General features: G+C 42.8%; 1 protein-coding gene across 1 annotated transcript in view; it reads left to right on the top strand.

Annotated features, from left to right (window-relative positions):
* The window catches only part of LOC126455985 (1-phosphatidylinositol 4,5-bisphosphate phosphodiesterase epsilon-1-like), a 464968-nt gene that overhangs the window by 379495 nt on the left and 66350 nt on the right, over window positions 1-19123 (top strand). Inside the window, exons 15-18 of the mRNA XM_050091742.1 lie at window positions 332-468; window positions 634-860; window positions 5535-5762; window positions 6653-6877. Of these exons, the coding sequence (XP_049947699.1) occupies window positions 332-468; window positions 634-860; window positions 5535-5762; window positions 6653-6877 (817 nt within the window). The remainder of the gene's footprint in view (window positions 1-331; window positions 469-633; window positions 861-5534; window positions 5763-6652; window positions 6878-19123) is intronic.

The following is a 19123-nucleotide window of genomic DNA, read 5'->3' on the forward strand; positions in this document are numbered from 1 at the left end:
TGGCATGATTCTTTTGAATTAAATTTAGGTGAAGCCTTTAGTTGTCCCTGTTATTGACAGCAATTTTATTTGAATCAATATTATTAACTCTGACATAAGAAAATAAAAAAGGGAGTAGGAGATATTTATACAGTACTACAGCGTGGTTGCCATGCTACAAATTTGCCATACACGATTAGCCACAATACAGACGAAAAATTGTAGCAGTTTTTTCATGTTTCATACCTCTGCATTAAAAGATAAAGACATTCCAATTCTCAATCAGATTCGTTCCTGGACAGTTCTTATCATTTTTCAAACGATTCTGACAACTTAATTTTCTTCATTTCAGCTTAAGAGCAAGGAAGGATTTGCGAGACTTGTTCGATCAACTGGCTATAACATGCAGAAGTATGTCCGACAGTTCTCTTAATGATGGCAGTCTGAAGAGTTCTCCTGAACACCTAATGAAACCTCCTCAGAAAATAGGTAAACTGCACACAAGAGTTAGCGTTTCTTTGTTTAACAATGTATCTCTGACTGCCGTTTCCACTGCAGAGTCAAAATGCTACATTTGCATGCCACGGTTTGAATGTGAAAATTTTGCATGTTAGACGAAATGTTTGCGTGAAACTTAAGTTCTGCATTTCACAGGACTGCTCACAAGAAACAGCTCCTTGGATCTTTACGAGTACCGAAGCTCTGGGACCCTACAAAAGAAGAAAATCTTCGACGCGATAGCAACGGCTAGTATTGTAACCAACTGTGCAGGAATGGACACCTCGAAATCACAAGTGATAACTATGCAGACGTTTTCAAAATTTTTAGAAACCCGCCAAATGGAGCAGAGGACAGAAGACGAAATAAAAGCGTTAATACAGGTGAGTATTTAATTTTTCTGTTCTATCTGTTCCCCGTTTCCTTTAAAACGAGAACACAAACACAGCTAAAGCGTATCAAATTAATTTGGTCCTCTGTGTACGAGAGCGTGCTGGAAAGGAATGCCTCCGATTTTTTTCATGTGGAAATTTAAAATCTTGAATTATTCAACTTAAGTTGCCGAAGAGTCAGTGATACAGAAGGCATACTATTCTTTGTCGAAAACCTTGCACTACATTGTAATAAAGCGCCAGGCAGGAATCATTAGTACAGAAGCACATTTGATTGCTGAATATGTCACCAAAAGTTTTTTTACGTAATTCACAGACAGTGAACAATACTACTTTATAGTTTGCGACATAGAGCAATTATTTCTCCAACTTCATCCTTGGTGTCTGTAGGTATTACGTGTCCAAATGGCTCTGAGCACTATGGGACTTAACGTCTATGGTCATCAGTCCCCTAGAACTTAGAACTACTTAAACCTAACTAACCTAAAGACATCACACAACACCCAGTCATCACGAGGCAGAGAAAATCCCTGACCCCGCCGGGAATCGAACCCGGGAACCCGGGCGCGGGAAGCGAGAACGCTACCGCACGACCACGAGCTATTACATGTCCTCTAGAGAAGTGAACTATTATATCTGAATCGGTGCTAACGACCATGGGCTATGTCAATGATCCTCTTGACAGCTGTATTTCTGAGAAATGTGATTCCTTTCGTTCCTCCCACCAAAGAGGATACATCTATTTCAATATTTATATAAAAAGTCTACTGCGTTAATTTCTATAATCGCCTTAGCTTCCATTTCAGGAAGTGGAACCAGCATTTCTTCTAAATGAAAGGAATATTTATGTTCTTTGATGAAGTCTCCAACAGCGTAGATCACTTTCAGGCAGGTTTGAAACAGGCAGTATCAAGACAAACGTCAACAATTATAACAGAACTACTTTCTCAGACACTTTATTTTTCATCATGCCATCGATCTTGAACTAAGAAAGATTGTAGAAGCGAACTACAGTGATGACATATATTAAATCTTCGGCAGAGCAAATAAGAGGCTTTGAGTTGTTGGTATGATACTGACAAACTGCAATTATTTACCAAAGAGACTGATAAGAACTACGATAAATTACTACTCAGCTAAATGGAATTCACATCAGGTTCGACAAATGCGGAAATGATCTTTGGTCTACTCTAAGAAACGGTTACTTATCTATTTACCTGGAAGGTTACGTAAATGCTGAAAAACAGAAACTACAGATATTCGGAAAAAGACGCAAACGGCTTCATGGAGTCTTACTTAGATGAAACCAAGATCCTATTGTTAGGGCTGTGCCTGGTAACATTCATAAGATCCATAAAAGACCATAAAGATTAAATCGCGGCAATATCCTCTTATGCAACATTATATTAGCACTCGCACTATCAAAGCCCTATTCATAAAGGAAATCGAAATATGCATGTTATAATGAAGTGCTTCTCTCGGGCACTTAATGCTGTTTTACGGGTTACAGAGGAGGGTCATTACCCTTCTATACTTTAGCTTATTTACTGTTTGCGTAATCATGAAACTAAATAACTGAAAATATTGTTGCTGGTAGTAAAACGTTGATTTGTGAAAAGTATATAGCGCTTTAATCCACGTACAGTAGCTATCCGAAAACTGTTGAAATGTGACATATTAAATAATCAATAATATTGGCATATAGTTTGTTGCCAGATTGAGTTTAAGGGCTGAAAATGGGGAATAATTATTCGCTGGTGAGAAAAGTATAAGATATCTCCTTCATTGAAGTATCGTCGTCGCTACATTTTAACACAGTTTAAAAAATAATTTTGTAATGATTAATAGTCTTCCTCTGTGTTTTTGCATGTGAACCGTCAAAATAGGGGACCAGAAGATAGTGCTGTATCCCTTACACCGGCGTTCAGTTAATACAGAACTCTAAGCTCATAATAGCTGAAAGTGACAATTACAGAATACAATACTTCCATGAAAAACAGACAATTAAAATCGTGTCAGAAAATGGAAATTAAAAGACAAAACCAAAATAGAAGGAATGTGATCAAACTGCCTCTTGAATATAAGTTTAATTTTCAAAATGTACGAGGAAAATTGCTGTGATAATACAAAGTGATAAAGTCGATAATGAAATACACCACGTTTAGACAAACGGTATGATCCAAAAAAAATTAGAACAACGATTAGAGACAGAGATGAAATTTAAAAAACTTCGTCTTATGGCAATGGTAAGAACTGTATAGCTCGATAAAAGTTGTTAGAACATGTTAAGAGTGGTGACGCAAGAGTGGTAAAAGCAAGAACTACAGTTGACATTTCTTGCTTGTAATTCCCCATGTTCGATGAGAGAAACAGAAACCCAGGGGTATCATGTTGACATAAATTGACCTGTGTATGAGAACACTATAGTTACGATGCAATGGATCACTTGCAGGACATTTTCTTCTGTCTGTAGGTAATAATTGGAACGGTGTGATCAGTTCTTCTGTAGGGAATTACTAGAGCTTCTGAGGGATGATTCAAGACAGAAAGATGAAATGTACACACGCAGTTTACTTTTAAAGATAAACAGCTGTTGAACTAAACAAAATGGAGTTCATAACTGGCTAGTGCAATGCTCGAACAAAATAGTTATTCACATTTCCAGAGCTGGAACTTTGAAATGTCACTTCACCTCAGGCAGCATTAGCAAAAGGTGACTCAGGAAAAATATGGAAAAATGAATGGGTGTCATTGACAATGACAGAGATGAGGTGCTTGTGACGGGCGAGTAGTTATTGGGATTACGATGTTCATAATGGAAAGGAAAAATAGACATGACTGTATGAAAATGCCAACGACTTATTATCAGATTCGAAGAGCAAGAGATATTTCAGACGATTCAGAGTGAAAATGAAAAAAGAAAAACAAAACAAAGAATAAAACGTAGGGGGAAAATAACGACAAAAATTTTGAAAAAATTTTGACTGTCATACCATCTGGCTGAAGACCGCAGCCACCCGTTTAAACAAAAAATACATACTCAGAGCTGCACAAAGTGATGGTACTGCAAATTCCCGTCAGTACTGCCAATACTCAACACTCATCATCAAAATGAAGCAAGAGAAATGTGCATGGACAAAAAGAAAATATATAGATAGTAAAAAGTATGAATCACTGAGCGTTAGGAGTAGCTGTAGCTAAAAGGATAGGTCTGAGGAGTAACGAGATTTTCGCTAATAGCCTCGTTTGCGCTCCCCTTTGTTACGCACTTTAAGTAGCCAGTCGATGCCAACACAAAACACAGAATAAAAATGTATATACTATGAGAAATCAAGAAATGGATGTTGAGAGACCAGTACTCACGCGCTGCCATAGCTAACATGGTGAATACACATCAATTGCGAATATTAGATAAAGAGGAGACAGCGGTATTACGCACCCAGTTTGAGCAACGACGCTATGAACAAGGTGACTAAACGTGGCGAGTATAAAGGCATTTCTTTGACCGTGTTTTAAAGTGTAAATGTTACGCAGTTTCATTACTCGAATTCTGTACGCCGGAAAAAATAGCATCAGTTACAACTGTGATACTCATCTATAAAAGAAGCACTTATCGGAAAGAGAACGGACCGTCTGTCATACAAAAAGCTCTATACCTGGTGTGCAGGCTACTGTACAGTTCACAAACCAGAAATATGTAATGTTAAATAGATCTAAATCTAATCTACACACACACACACACACACACTGCAAGCCACAGCATGGTGCGTGGCGGAGAATACCCTACACCACTATTAGTCATTTCCTTTGTTTCACTCGCAAAAAGAGCGAGGAAAAAGCAGCTGCATACACTCCTCTTCACGAGCCCTAATCTCTCTAGTCTTATCTTCACGTTCCTTAAATGAAATGTACGTTACCGGCAGTAGAATCGTTCTGCAGTCGGCCTCAAATGCCGGTTCTCAAAATTTTCTCAATAGTGTTCCCCGAAAAGAACGTCGCCTTCCCTTCAGTGATTCCCATTTTAGTTCCTGAAGCATTTCCGTAATACTTGCGTGTTGTTAGAACCTGACGATAACAAATCAAGGAGCCCGCCTCTGAATTGCTTCAAAGTCTCCGTTAAGCCCGACCTGGTCCGGATGCCAAACACTCGAACAATACTGCAAGTGAGTCGCGCTAGTGTCCAATAATATTATAAAAATGGTCTTAGCTATATAGCTCACTATCGATGCCGAAGCTACCTTCAAAAATATCAGCAAAAACCGGTACAGTACTCGGACAGATTTCGCAATAAAAAAGACTAACATCTCAACGTTACAGGTCAAAACGACGACAAGTATCAGAAATTCGTCTCGACCACAAATATTCCTTACTTCACACTTATTTCACATATAGCTCTGCACAGAGTACTTTTGGCTTTGGTACTACTGGTGTTGAACTCTCCTTTTAATATCATAAAAGCCACACAGAATCTTCTCCTATAACTATGCTTGTATCAGTTTTGAAAATAATTGTTCTGGAATTCGTTTCAAATGAGAAACAAAATAGTGTACATTCAGTACTGTTATTATTGACTTTAAGCTACACGCCAATGATTCCTTTATTTATATTTCTTGTTTCACTGTGTTTCATGTGCAATGTGTCTAATAAAATACTCGATTGTTTCAGAGGCATGAACCAGATCCTCTGTTGCGAAGTCAGAATTGCTTTTCTTTTGAGGGCTTTGCGAGGTATATGATGGACAAGGACAACTACGCCTTTATCAGTGAAAGAATGGGCCCAGAAGAAAGTGAAATGGACCAACCGTTGTCGCATTATTATATTGCATCTTCCCATAATACGTACCTCACAGGACATCAACTGAAAGGGGAATCTTCTGTCGAGCTATATAGTCAGGTACCAGATCATCAGTGTTCTCCTTAAATTCATTCGCTCTGATGAGTACGATTGCTGACTGGCATTACAGTTAAGAGTACCGCGGCTTTTTTTCTTAAATGTTACTTGTTTTTAACATTATTATACTAGAACATTAGTTACTGATGAATAGCGAAATTAAGATATTTTACCAGACAACTCATTTGAAAATATATTCCTGCACATCCAGTGATCTTTCTCAAATTAATCACTTGCATATCACACTTACTTTTACTCTATTTTATAAATTTCTGGTCTATTAGTTTATTCTTTAATCACTAGTAGGTACCTCTCCATTATGTTTTACTTTTTAATTGTCACTGTCGCATCATGCCCGTGTTGGAGCTTTTCTCTAACACAACACGAAGAATTCTCCACGTCATCAATGAAATCACTTCATCTCTTGTTTCATTATTACACTATTCATGGATAATTTTATCGAGCTAATATAAACTTGAGAAAAATATTATAATTTCCCGGGAGGTACTGTTTGTTACACTGTTTCGGTACCGTATTTTAAAAAATAGTTGTGTAAACTTGTTTTGCGTTTTAAGCTTCCTTATACGTGGTTCACCGTTAATTTATAATTAAAAATGTCTATCTTCTGTTCTTTTCCGATATTTCTTCCACTGTGGCGAGAGAAATTTACAATTAATTGCATTGCATTATGCAGTTTGACAATATTCTGAAGTTTGTCAGGGAAATATATTTGTATCAGTTTGTATCACTACTACCTCCAACCCCCCCCCCCCCCCCCCCCCCCCAGTTGGTTTTCTAAGTTGTATTATTCCTATGTCTTCCTTAGACAAGCAGCCTTCGTTAAACTAACTTATGAAATAATTTGAGAACAATAATTAAACAACTTCCTGCAGGTGCTACTAACAGGATGCAGGTGTGTGGAGCTGGACTGCTGGGATGGAGATGACGGCTCGCCGCTCATTTACCACGGGCACACGTTCACCACCAAGATACCGTTCAGGTCAGTCGTCGAAGCCATTAACAGGAGTGCCTTTGTCACGTCGCCGTACCCCGTCATCTTGTCCATAGAGAACCACTGCTCCGTTCAGCAACAAACTCGGATGGCACAAATATTCCAGGTGAGCCTTCGTAAATGTTTTAAATGTTCTTGGTACTTAACTCTTAATCTCAAATTTCGTTTGTCGATTATAGATAATATAGGAAACCGTAACTGTATACAGGGTTATTACAAATGATTGAAGCGATTTCACAGCTCTACAATAACTTTATTATTTGAGATATTTTCACAATGGTTTGCACACACATATAAAAACTCAAAAAGTTTTTTAGGCATTCACAAATGTTCGATATGTGCCCATTTAGTGATTCGGCAGACATCAAGCCGATAATCAAGTTCCTCCCACACTCGGCGCAGCATGTCCCCATCAATGAGTTCGAAAGCATCGTTGATGCGAGCTCGCAGTTCTGGCACGTTTCTTGGTGGAGGAGGTTTAAACACTGAATCTTTCACATAACCCCACAGAAAGAAATCGCACGGGGTTAAGTCGGGAGAGCGTGGAGGCCATGACATGAATTGCTGATCATGATCTCCACCACGGCCGATCCATCGTTTTTCCAATCTCCTGTTTAAGAAATGCCGAACATCATGATGGAAGTGCGGTGGAGCACCATCCTGTTGAAAGATGAAGTCGGCGCTGTCGGTCTCCAGTTGTGGCATGAGCCAATTTTCCAGCATGTCCAGATACACGTGTCCTGTAACGTTTTTTTCGCAGAAGAAAAAGGGGCTGTAAACTTTAAACCGTGAGATTGCACAAAACACCTTAACTTTTGGTGAATTGCGAATTTGCTGCACGAATGCGTGAGGATTCTCTACCGCCCAGATTCGCACATTGTGTCTGTTCACTTCACCATTAAGAAAAAATGTTGCTTCATCACTGAAAACAAGTTTCGCACTGAACGCATCCTCTTCCATGAGCTGTTGTAACCGCGCCGAAAATTCAAAGCGTTTGACTTTGTCATCGGGTGTCAGGGGTTGTAGCAATTGTAAACGGTAAGGCTTCTGCTTTAGCCTTTTCCGGAAGATTTTCCAAACCGTCGGCTGTGGTACGTTTAGCTCCCTGCTTGTTTTATTCGTCGACTTCCGCAGGCTACGCGTGAAACTTGCCCGCACGCGTTCAACCGTTTCTTCGCTCATTGCAGGCCGACCCGTTGATTTCCCCTTACAGAGGCATCCAGAAGCTTTAAACTGCGCATACCATCGCCGAATGGAGTTAGCAGTTGTTGGATCTTTGTTGAACTTCGTCCTGAAGTGTCGTTGCACTGTTATGACTGACTGATGTGAGTGCATTTCAATCACGACATACGCTTTCTCGGCTCCTGTCGCCATTTTGTCTCACTGCGCTCTCAAGCGCTCTGGCGGCAGAAACCTGAAGTGCGGCTTCAGCCGAACAAAACTTTATGAGTTTTTCTACGTATCTGTAGTGTGTCGTGACCATATGTCAATGAATGGAGCTACAGTGAATTTATGAAATCGCTTCAATCATTTGTAATAGCCCTGTATTAACTGAAATGTAAAGACAGACAACTGTACAGTCACTTAAAGATATTTGTTCATTTCTATCAAATAGTTTTCGAGCCTTTTCAGGCTCATCTGGAGATGAGGCATGCAGAAGTTTACATAAGCGTGGTTTAGCAATATTCGGGGCATTCGGGTTCGCTTCTCCAAGACATGAAGATAGAAAACACTTAAATGTGTCGCCCTGTGTCTTAGTTACATGGTAAGCTACGAAGAAAAACGAACTTGTTTGCTCAGTGCGGCAGAAGAAATGATATTGTTAACATCCACCCGACAGGTTCCACTTTCATTGCCTATGGCCACATAATAATCAATATAAACACTGTCACAACAAATCTGCCATATCCACCCTTTGTGATGCACAACTGATGGACAAACATATTCCCTTATATACCTGATCTCCATCCGAAGAGTTCAAAAAAATTTTCAAATGTGTGTGAAATCTTATGGGACTTAACTACTAAGGTCATCAGTCCATAAGCTTACAGACTACTTATCCTAAATTATCCTAAGGACAAACACACACACCCATGCCCGAGGGACTACTCGAACCTCCGCCGGAACCAGCCACACAGTCCCTGTCTGCAGCGCCTCACCGGCGGAAGTGGCCGTGTGGTTAAAGGCGCTGCAGTCTGGAACCGCAAGACCGCTACGGTCGCAGGTTCGAATCCTGCCTCGGGCATGGATGTTTGTAATGTCCTTAGGTTAGTTAGGTTTAACTAGTTCTAAGTTCTAGGGGACTAGTGACCTCAGCAGTTGAGTCCCATAGTGCTCAGAGCCATTTGAACCAGTTTTTTGCAGCGCCTCAGACCGCTCGGCTAATCCCGCGCGGCTCTCCGAAGAGTCGTCAGGAGGATTTTCTTTGGTGTTTCAGCAGATATTTGCAATTTTGTTTTTGCACTGTTTTGCTGGAGTCAGCCCAAACAATTAGTGCTCATCATGTCTTTGAAGCGACACTCAGTGCCGTCGGAAATCATCAGTTTCTTTCCCGTCACAAACAAAATGATTATGACGCAAAGGATTTTGTTCCGTGGGAAAGGTTGAATTTGTGCCCGACAGGGGCTCGAATCCGGATCTCCTGCTTACCAGGCAGATGTGCTGACCACTGCGTCATCCAGACCCAAATTCTCAACCTATGCAGGAACTATGAATGTTGTGTCCCTTGCCGTTATCCTCATTACTCGCAGCATTTCGCCGACTCCCGTAAGAGTTCGAGAATGGTGTGCATCCGCACTGAAGAGATCATTGGTCCTCCTAGCCTGAATTATATGGTGTCTGTTCTCTCGGACATGTCCGGAAGAACAGACACCTTATATAAACAAAATATTTTTTAAAGCGGAATATTACATGCCAATTCTATAGAGCGGCTCCAAATTAGTCTAGCAATGTGTATTGACAGGGATAGTTAAACTCGAAGACTAACCAGCGCCCATCCCGCGACACCACTGCCCCACCCGTTGCTGGCTGCTACCGCCAGGCATGCAGCGCTATTGAGTCAATGCCGGATTTTCGTTTATTCTTCACGTTTACTGTCTCTGCCAATACATACAGGGCTAGACTAATTTTGAAGTCGAATGGGAACACAAAAGCCTGATTTTAAAAAAATTTATTCGCAATGGGAAACAAACCGACGTTTTCTGGTCCACAGCTCGTGGTCGTGCGGTAGTGTTCTCGCTTCCCACGCCCGGGTTCGATTCCCGGTGGGGTCAGGGATTTTCTCTGCCTCGTGATGACTGGGTGTTGTGAGATGTCCTTAGGTTAGTTAGGTTTAAGTAGTTCTAAGTTCTAGGGGACTGATGACCATAGATGTTAAGTCCCATAGTGCTCAGAGCCATTTGAACCATTTTGACCTTTTCTGTTGGCACTGGGCTTCGTATGAAAGACGTGACGAGCAGAAATTATTTGGGCTGACACCAGCCACACAATGGAAAAACTAAACTGCAAATATCTACCTAAACACTAGTGAAAATGCGCCTGACGACTCTTAGGAGAGACGACCGGATATAACAACTGCCACTCGATAATCGTTCACTGATTTCTGAGCAGATAACCCTCTGATGGAAGTGAAACATGGACGTTAAATAGTTTGGACATGAAGACAATAGAAGCTTTCGAAATGTGGTGCTACAGAAGAATGCTGAATATTAGATGGGTAGATCACATAACTACTGAGGAGGTGTTGAATAGAATTGGAGAGAAGAGAAATTTGTGGCGCAACTTGACTGGAAGAAGGGATCGGTTGGTAGGGTTGGTAGGACATGTTCTGAGGCATCAAGAGATCACGAATTTAGCACTGGAGGGCAGCGTGGAAGATAAAAATCGCAGAGGGAGACCAAGAGATGAATACAGTAACCAGATTCAGAAGGATGTCGGTTGCAGCAGGTACTGGGAGATGAAGAGGCTTGCACGGGATAGAGTAGCATGGAGAGCTGCATCAAACCAGTCTCTGGACTGAAGACCACAACAACAACAACAACCCACTGATGATAAAAATCACATTCTTCACTCTCCGATGGATTTTGCTTATGTTTGTCCTTCGGCAGCCAAGAAACGAATAACAGCACATTGATTCTGTTTAGACACGTTTGGTAATAACGTCGCCATTTTCACGTTTCCCCTTTTACCGCACGCACGTCGAGAAGACGTGAATGGCTCTCTAATCCCCTGACTACATGACGCTGTTTATATACCGGCATCGTAGTCGCTTTATGTTGCATGTACGCTACGGCAACACCGTCAGAAAAAGCTCTTTTGATCGTCCCTTATGCAAGTCTGTAAGTTTCCTAAGGTATGTGGCACCAGGTCACCCAGTTCCTGTGGTTTGTGGACGCGCCCCAGATGTGTTTTATCGGATTCATATCAGGAAAGTTTGGTGGCCGAGGTCATTATCATGCTCCTCAAATCAGATATATTCCGTATTTCTCGATTTTCGTTAGGCTTTTGACACTGTACTACACAAGCGGGTCGTAGTGAAATTGCGTGCTTATAGAATATCGTCTCAGTACTATGACTGAATTTGTGATTTCCTGTCAGAGAGGTCACAGTTCGTAGTAACTGACGGAAAGTCATCGAGTAAAACAGAAGTGATTTCTGGCGTCCCCCAAGGTAGTGTTATAGGCCCTTTGCTGTTCCTTATCTATATAAACGATTTGGGAGACAATCTGAGCAGCAGTCTTCGGTTGTTTGCAGATGACGCTGTCGTTTATCGACTAATAAAGTCATGAGAAGATAAAAAAAACTGCAGAACGACTTAGAAGAAATATCGGAATGGTGCGAAAAGTGGCAGTTGACCCTAAATAACGAAAAGTGTGAGGTCATCAACATGAGTGCTGAAAGGAACTCGGTAATCTTCGGTTACACGATAAATCAGTCCAATCTAAAACCCGTAAATTCAACTAAATACCTAGCTATTACAATTACGAACAACTTAATTTGGAAGGAACACACAGAAAATGTTGTGGGGAAGACTAACCAAAGACTGTGTTTTATTGGCAGGACACTTAGAAAAAGTAACAGTCCTACTAAGGAGACTGCCTACACTACGCTTGTCCGTCCTCTTTTAGAATACCGCTGCGCGGTGTGGGATCCCTACCAGATAGGACTGAAGGAGTGCATCGAAAAAGTTCAAAGAAAGGCAGCACGTTTTGTATTATCGCGAAATATGCGAGACATTGTCATAGAAATGATACAGGATTTGGCCTGGAAATCATTAAAAGAAAGTCGTTTTTAGTTGTGACGTAATCTTCTCACGAAATTCCAATCTCAAACTTTCTCCTCCAAATGCGAAAATATTTTGTTGACACCGACCTACATAAGGAGGAACGATCACCACGATAAAATAAGGGAAATCAGAGCTCGTACGGAAAGATATAGGTGTTAATTCTTTCCGCGCTCTGTACGAGATTGGAATAATAGAGAATTGTGAAGGTGGTTCGATGAACCCTCTGCCAGGGACTTAAATGTGATTTGCGCAGTATCGATGTAGATGTAGATGAATGTAGCATGATTTTGGGCTTGTGGCACGAAAAGTTACGAAGTTGAATAAAGTCATCGCCGTCGGCGAAGACATCAAGAATGAAGACATGCTCACGTAGTCCAGAGTTGTCGTGATGCCTTCGATTAGTACCTCAGGTCGCTTAGACGCCCACGTGAATTTTCCGCATAGCGTAATACCGCCTCCACCAGCCTGTGCCCGCGCGCGGTGCTATTTCGAGCAGCCGTTGACCTAGATGAGGACATATCTGGAGACGATCATGTAACAAGAAATGTGGTTTATCCAACCAGGCAACACAACACGTTCACATTGTTTAACGGTCCAGTCTCGATGATCCTGTGCCCGCTGCTGGAGAGCTCTATGCTCAACAATATGCACTGAACAGTGTGTTCCACAACACGTCTAACGTTTTTCGGACGACAAGAGACCGTGTGGTATTGGGTCGCAAGGCACACACGTCTCTCAATTCAGTTAACTTGCACGTTGTGTGTAGCCGATTCTCTTCTCGGGGTAACCAGCCACGTCGATCTCCCAAAAGCTTCTTCTCCCAAAACTATAGCGAATTACAGGAATTTATTAAGCTACTTCTCTATTCTTGAAATAATTTGTGTACTCGTGGAACACTTTCAGTTCAGTCTTGGTATATTTTCATCTATCAACATAAAGCAACATTTACTCTTTTTCACATAAGTAAGTAAACTCTGGCAAGCCAACTGGTGTCTTTAAACGTCAGACCCGACAAAACACAAGTACAATATCATAGTAACAATCCAATAATTTATGGACGTCACATGCGTCCTGCCCCATGCAGAGCTGAGACATGAAGTAAGATAAAAGTCTCTAGTCTCGAGCGATTCCAAAACATGGATGTGCATAGAAATCTATATTCAATTGTTTATTAGTCTTTTTTACAATCACCACAGACAGTAACACATCAGAGAATACTACATAATTATTCCCTGAGTTTTCATCACGTCTTCTGTGGCGCTGGCGGCAAACATCCGTCGCCAGTGACTCGCCCCTCTTACAGTCTTCTGATACCAAACTTCCGACCTGCACATAGAAACAGGTGGATCGGTAGAAACGTTCTCCCTCTCCCGCACTCGTACCTAAAATATCGGGTGTTCGAGTCGGTGGAAGGCCAAGTGTTTCTAGAATTTACCCCGATATTCTTGAGGCACTACACACGTCTCCATGCTCCAGCGTTGAAGTCGGCCATCAGATCTGCCGCAGATTGCTCCCTTTTCTACTTTACAGAACGGCTGAGCCTCTGACCTTTATTTCCTGTAAAGAGGTGTGCTCGTCCAACATCTTGTCACCTACTTGTGATTTCAACGTCCTTCAACGACTTTCCATATATACTTACGACAGTAGCAGGCGAACAGCCGACCTGCTTCGACATTTTCGAGATGTTCGTTTCCAGGCATCGGACCGTAACAACTTGCCCCTTTTTAAAGTCGCTTATATCCGTGGATTTCCCCTTTTTCGGCCCGTAACGTCGTTAGAACTATTCCCTATTCGTCTCTGCTCCGCTTTCCTTACCGCGTAGCGTGCCTGCGACGTCAACAGGCGGCATTCAGAGTCGCGCCGGGCAGTGGTCATGATGTTTTGGGTCATTAGATGTTTAATCGTTGTGTGGCCAAACATTTTTATGTAGTCTGGTAATAACAAGAATATAGAAAAAATCACTGCACTAATTGTGTACATGTACACTCATGGTAATAAATTAAGGATAATGCTGATACACGGTGAAGCAAAGCTCTGGTGGGCGGTTTGCGGGTTTAAATCACCTCGGGGTATGACCATGCGGTGCATTTGACCTGCGGTCGTCACACGGTGGCGCTGGTAGCAGTCCACACACGCAGAGGTGTGTTGGTGCATGTCAGAGTACAGTGCAGCGAGTAAGTGCGCAGGCGTTTTCAGACGTGCTAAAGGTGACTGTGTGTTGAAAATGGCTCAAAGAACGCATATTGATGACGTTATGAGGGGTTGAATACGAGGGCGACTGGAGGCTGCTCAAACACAGTAGGTCGTAGCACGAGCCCTCCGTGTGCCATGAAGTGTGATTTCAAGATTACGGCAACGATTCCAGCAGACAGGAAACGTGTCCAGGCGCTACAGTACGGGACGCCCACAGTGTACAACACCACAAAAAGACCGATATCTCACCATCAGTGCCCGCAAACGGCACGGAGTACAGCAGGTAGCCTTGCTCGGGACCTTACCGCAGTTGTCTCCAGACACACAGTCTTCAGACGTCTGAACAGACATGGTTTGTTCGCCCAGACACCTGCAAGGTGCACTCCACTGACCCCTGGTCACAGGAGAGCCCGTAAAGCCTGGTGTCACGAACACAGTACATGGTCATTGGAACAGTAGTCCCAGGTTATGTTCACGGTCGAGTCCAGGTATAGTCTGAACAGTGGATTCTCGCCGGGTTTTCATCTGCCGTGAACCAGGAACCAGATATCAATCCCTTAATGTCCTTGAAAGGGACCTGTATGGAGGTCGTGGTTTGACAGTGTGGGGTGGGATTATGATTGGTGCACGTACACCCCTGCATGTCTTTGAGAGAGGAACTGTAACTGGTCAGGTGTATCGGGACGTCATTTTGCACTAGTATGTCCGCCTTTCAAGGGTGCAGTGGGTCACAGTGATAACTCACTGCCCCACCGAGCTGCCATCGTGGAGTAGTACCTCGAAACAGAAGATATCTGGCGAATGGAGTGGCCTGCCTGTTCTCCAGACCTAAACCCCATCGATCACGTCTGGGATGCTCTCGCTCGACGTAACGCTGCACGTCTTCAAACCCCTATGACACTTCAGGAGATCCGACAGGCACTGGTGCAAGAATGGGAGGCTATACCCTAGCAGCTGCTCGACCACCTGATCCAGAGTATGCCAACCCGTTGTGCGACCTGTGTACGTGTGCATGGTGATCATATCCCATATTGATGTCGGGGTACATGCGCAGGAAACAGTGACGTTTTGTAGCACGTGTGTTTCAGGACGGTTTTCTCAACTTATCACCAATACCGTGGACTTACAGATCGTCGTGTGTGTTCCTTCTGTGTCTATGCTGTTAGCGCCAGTTTTGTGTAGTGCCACGTTCTGTGGCACCACATTCTGCAATTATCCTTATTTTATGAGCATGAGTGTATATACCAACATTAACATCATGTACTGCTTTGTCTCTAATCTCATCATTGTCTACTCACATTCATTTGGACACTTGTCAAAAGCCTGAATTACCAACTTCCGCCACGCGGACCGCTGTGAGAGGCGCAGCAAGATAGTCAATGACGTTCTGGGAAGTACCAATACATATATGGAGACACGCCGACTCCAGTGAAGTGGCCAACAGTGCTAGGTTTCTCTGTTGAGGATCCATCGCGCGAACAGTCCGATCGAAGTGGTCCTCCAGAATACGGAAAAATCATCCCGGCGCTCGTCGAACCACGCGCATACACTGCGAGCCATGTGACACGTTGCATTGTCCTGCTGGTAGATGCCCTCCTGCCGAAGAAAAACAAGCTGCACGTAGGAGTGGGAATGGTCCCTGAGGATGGGTGCATACTTGTGTTGATCTATTGTGCTTTCCACAATGACGGGATCACCCGGGGAATGCCACGATAACATTCGCCAGTTCATAATCTCTCTCCTCCGACCTGTACCCTTCCGAGGGATGTTGCAGGGTGTATGCTTTCAGACGTTTCGAATCATAAAACGTGATTCCTCTGCAAAGTCCTCCTGTCGCCACTCAGAGGACATCCAGCTACGGTACTGGCGACCAAATTCAAATCTTCGTAGCCGATGAACAGCAGCCAACCTGGGTGTACGAACCAGGTGCCCGCTGCGGAGACCCGCACCCAGCAACGTTCACTAAAACAGTCGCCGAAGAGACACTGTTGGTAGCACCTTGGTTCACCTGGGCGGTCAGTTGTTCAACACTTGCACGTCTATTTGGTAGTACACATCTTTGCAGCCGTCTTAACCCATGTCATCTCTGGTCCGTGGAGCATCATAGTTGCCACGATGCAGGTTTTGGTTGGCGCTATTTTGCCATACACTGTATGCTTGGACCGTGTCAGCACGCGTACAGTTTACAAACTTAGCCATTTCGGAAATGCTTCCACCTTTGGACCGAAAGCCAGTGATCATGCCCATTTGGACGTCCAATAAATCGCTCCGTTTCCACATAACGACAACGAGTGCGCTATTTTCCGCATCCACACGAGACGCATTATATACCCTTCACTGCTAGTGCTGCCACCTACCTTCTGTGAGTTGTTATTGCAGCTTGACATCGAACGTAGACGATGGCCACATTAACGTGACTGTACCGTGTAATATGACTTTGACTTATTGCCTTACGACAAACCAGATTCAGTTTATTGCAACTGTAAACGTTGCATGCACATAGCTATTAAAATTACAAGAAAATGAAGGTTGCGTCTTCCAAAAGACTTACTGTATTAAAGATCACTTGATTTATGTATTCCAAAAAATTCAACGGTCAATATATTCTTTTAATGAAACGTTCGTGATTTTTGCTTCAAAATGGCAGATCATTATTACACAAATCTGAGTTTATACCTCATCTGGAGATCTGACTAGAAGTGAAAGACTAAAAATCCATTGAAGACGGAGATCTATGTGCTTGTATTGCGATCGTTTGAATCGCAAACTGCCAGGAAGTTAACGCCATTTGCTGCAGAAACCAGCTCCACCGCTGTACCCGATACGTGATGGTTTTTACGCCACTCTGGACAGAGGCTGGAGAGTGGAGTTATTTTCAAGGCGCGCTCCATTCGGATGGCTGCAACAACAGAAAAGAACTTCCCGTGTTCAATATATTTTTGCCCTTTATCTTCTAGTCAGATAGACAAAGGAGTTACAGCACTGAATTTGTCAGTTTCTGATCTGCTATCATAACGAAATATTAAGTCCTGTTCCCGTACCTGCAGAAAACAATAACGTAAAAACTGTCAGTCTTCTCACGAAACCAAACTTCTTGTTTTGTTTAACCCCGAGGAATCTTTCACCAGATTTGTCTCATCTTGGCTGCATTTTTTCCTCTATTGTTTCTAAAATATATTCATACCATTTTTATGCACGTTAGGAGCATGTTGTACCAGGTTTTTCTTTTTGTTTAGATTGCATACGTGCTACACCAATTTTTACATATTGGTGCCCTGTGACTGCCAAGATAATCAGCTACAAGTCTGTATTAGTACAGCTCGTCATCTGCAACACTCGGATGTTAGGGCAACGCCTGCATTGAATATTTGCTTTGAATTTAACCTCCAAATTATGTATTGCAGTAAAACAGTGGCATATAGAACTTTTGACGCTTACCTTTCCTATAGTTGTCTTATCCTGAGATGTTCTGGATTATTATTAGCCTGCTAAATATCTACATGAACAACCGTCAGCTGTATAATGGAATGAAGACAGTGAAAATATGTGCAGGACCGGGACTCGAAACCGTATTTCCCGCTTATGATGAGCGTTCGCCTTACCATTGGGCTACCCGAACTTGACTCGCGGCCAGACCAAAACTTCTATATGTGTCTACAACCTGGACTCCTACGTTCCTTACGTATATTCCCGTAAAGGGGCGACATTTTAATTGAAAGTCGCTTGCCCAGTGTCGCCGGATAAATACGGGTACAGTGTGTCACGAAAGACGCCCGAGAGGGATTCGCGGGTCGCGCAGTGCGTTTGCCGGTCGTTGCCGTTGCGTCTGCAAGTTGTCGCTAAGCGTAGTTCTCGGACACCAATACTTTGCGCGTGCCCTCTACTATGTGCGACCGAGTGTACTGGTGTTTTCTCATGAGTTTTTTTGTCAAGATTAATCACTTCAAATATTCTTGCTAGGCGTCATTACTGCAAGTGTGCAGAGTCTGGGGCTTTCCCAGTCCATATGTCGCTTGAAATGGTAGTGAAATCAAGACCCTAAGCTGTCGAGAGGCGTTGATATACATCAACGGGGACAGTTGAAAATGTGTGCCCCGACTGGGACTCGAACCCAGCCTTAACTATACGAGTATATGAAGATTGTATCTGTTCTTTCAGACATTGTCCGAAAGAACAGATACCATCTTCATGTACGTATGTCGCTTGCCCCGGTCCTCAGGGAGAAACACTGTAAGACTGAGATTCCATCTGGTACGGTGCACACGAAGATTCAACGAGTGGTTTTTGTGTTGAACTATACAAAAACAGCATCTCAGGTGGAATGACGGCTTGAATTCATAAGAAAATTTCCCGGTGTGCATGTTCCCAATGATTCGACGATACGTAGATTAGTGAAGAAATTTCAAGAGAAGGGATCTTTGTTACACAAACTAAGGGCTAGAGAACATCGTGCTTTAACCGAAAATAAATTAGACGAGATAGGGGAGGCCTTTGAAAGAACTCAGAGAAAATCTCCACGCCGTTTGGTACTCAGACTGGTGTGTCAAGAGCATCTGCTCACAGAGCTGCTCGCAAATTGAAATTGAAACCATACAAAATAACGGTCGTGCATCAACTGAGGAACTCAGATACTGTTGCTCGACGTCGTTATTGCACGATGGTGAAGTTAATCCTGAGATGCTTTTTTGTCTGACGAAGAACAGCTGCATTTGTCAGGGTACGTAAATTCTCAGAACAATCGACGTTGGAGCTTCGAAAATCCTCATGAATTACATCAGTAACCTCTGCATGATGTGAAAACATGAGTGTGGATTGCAGTTAGTGAAAGACGAATTATTGAACCAATCTTGTTCCACGAAACAATACGTTCTGACT

Source organism: Schistocerca serialis, chromosome 2 (assembly GCF_023864345.2).
Source record: "Schistocerca serialis cubense isolate TAMUIC-IGC-003099 chromosome 2, iqSchSeri2.2, whole genome shotgun sequence".
NCBI lineage: Eukaryota > Metazoa > Arthropoda > Insecta > Orthoptera > Acrididae > Schistocerca > Schistocerca serialis.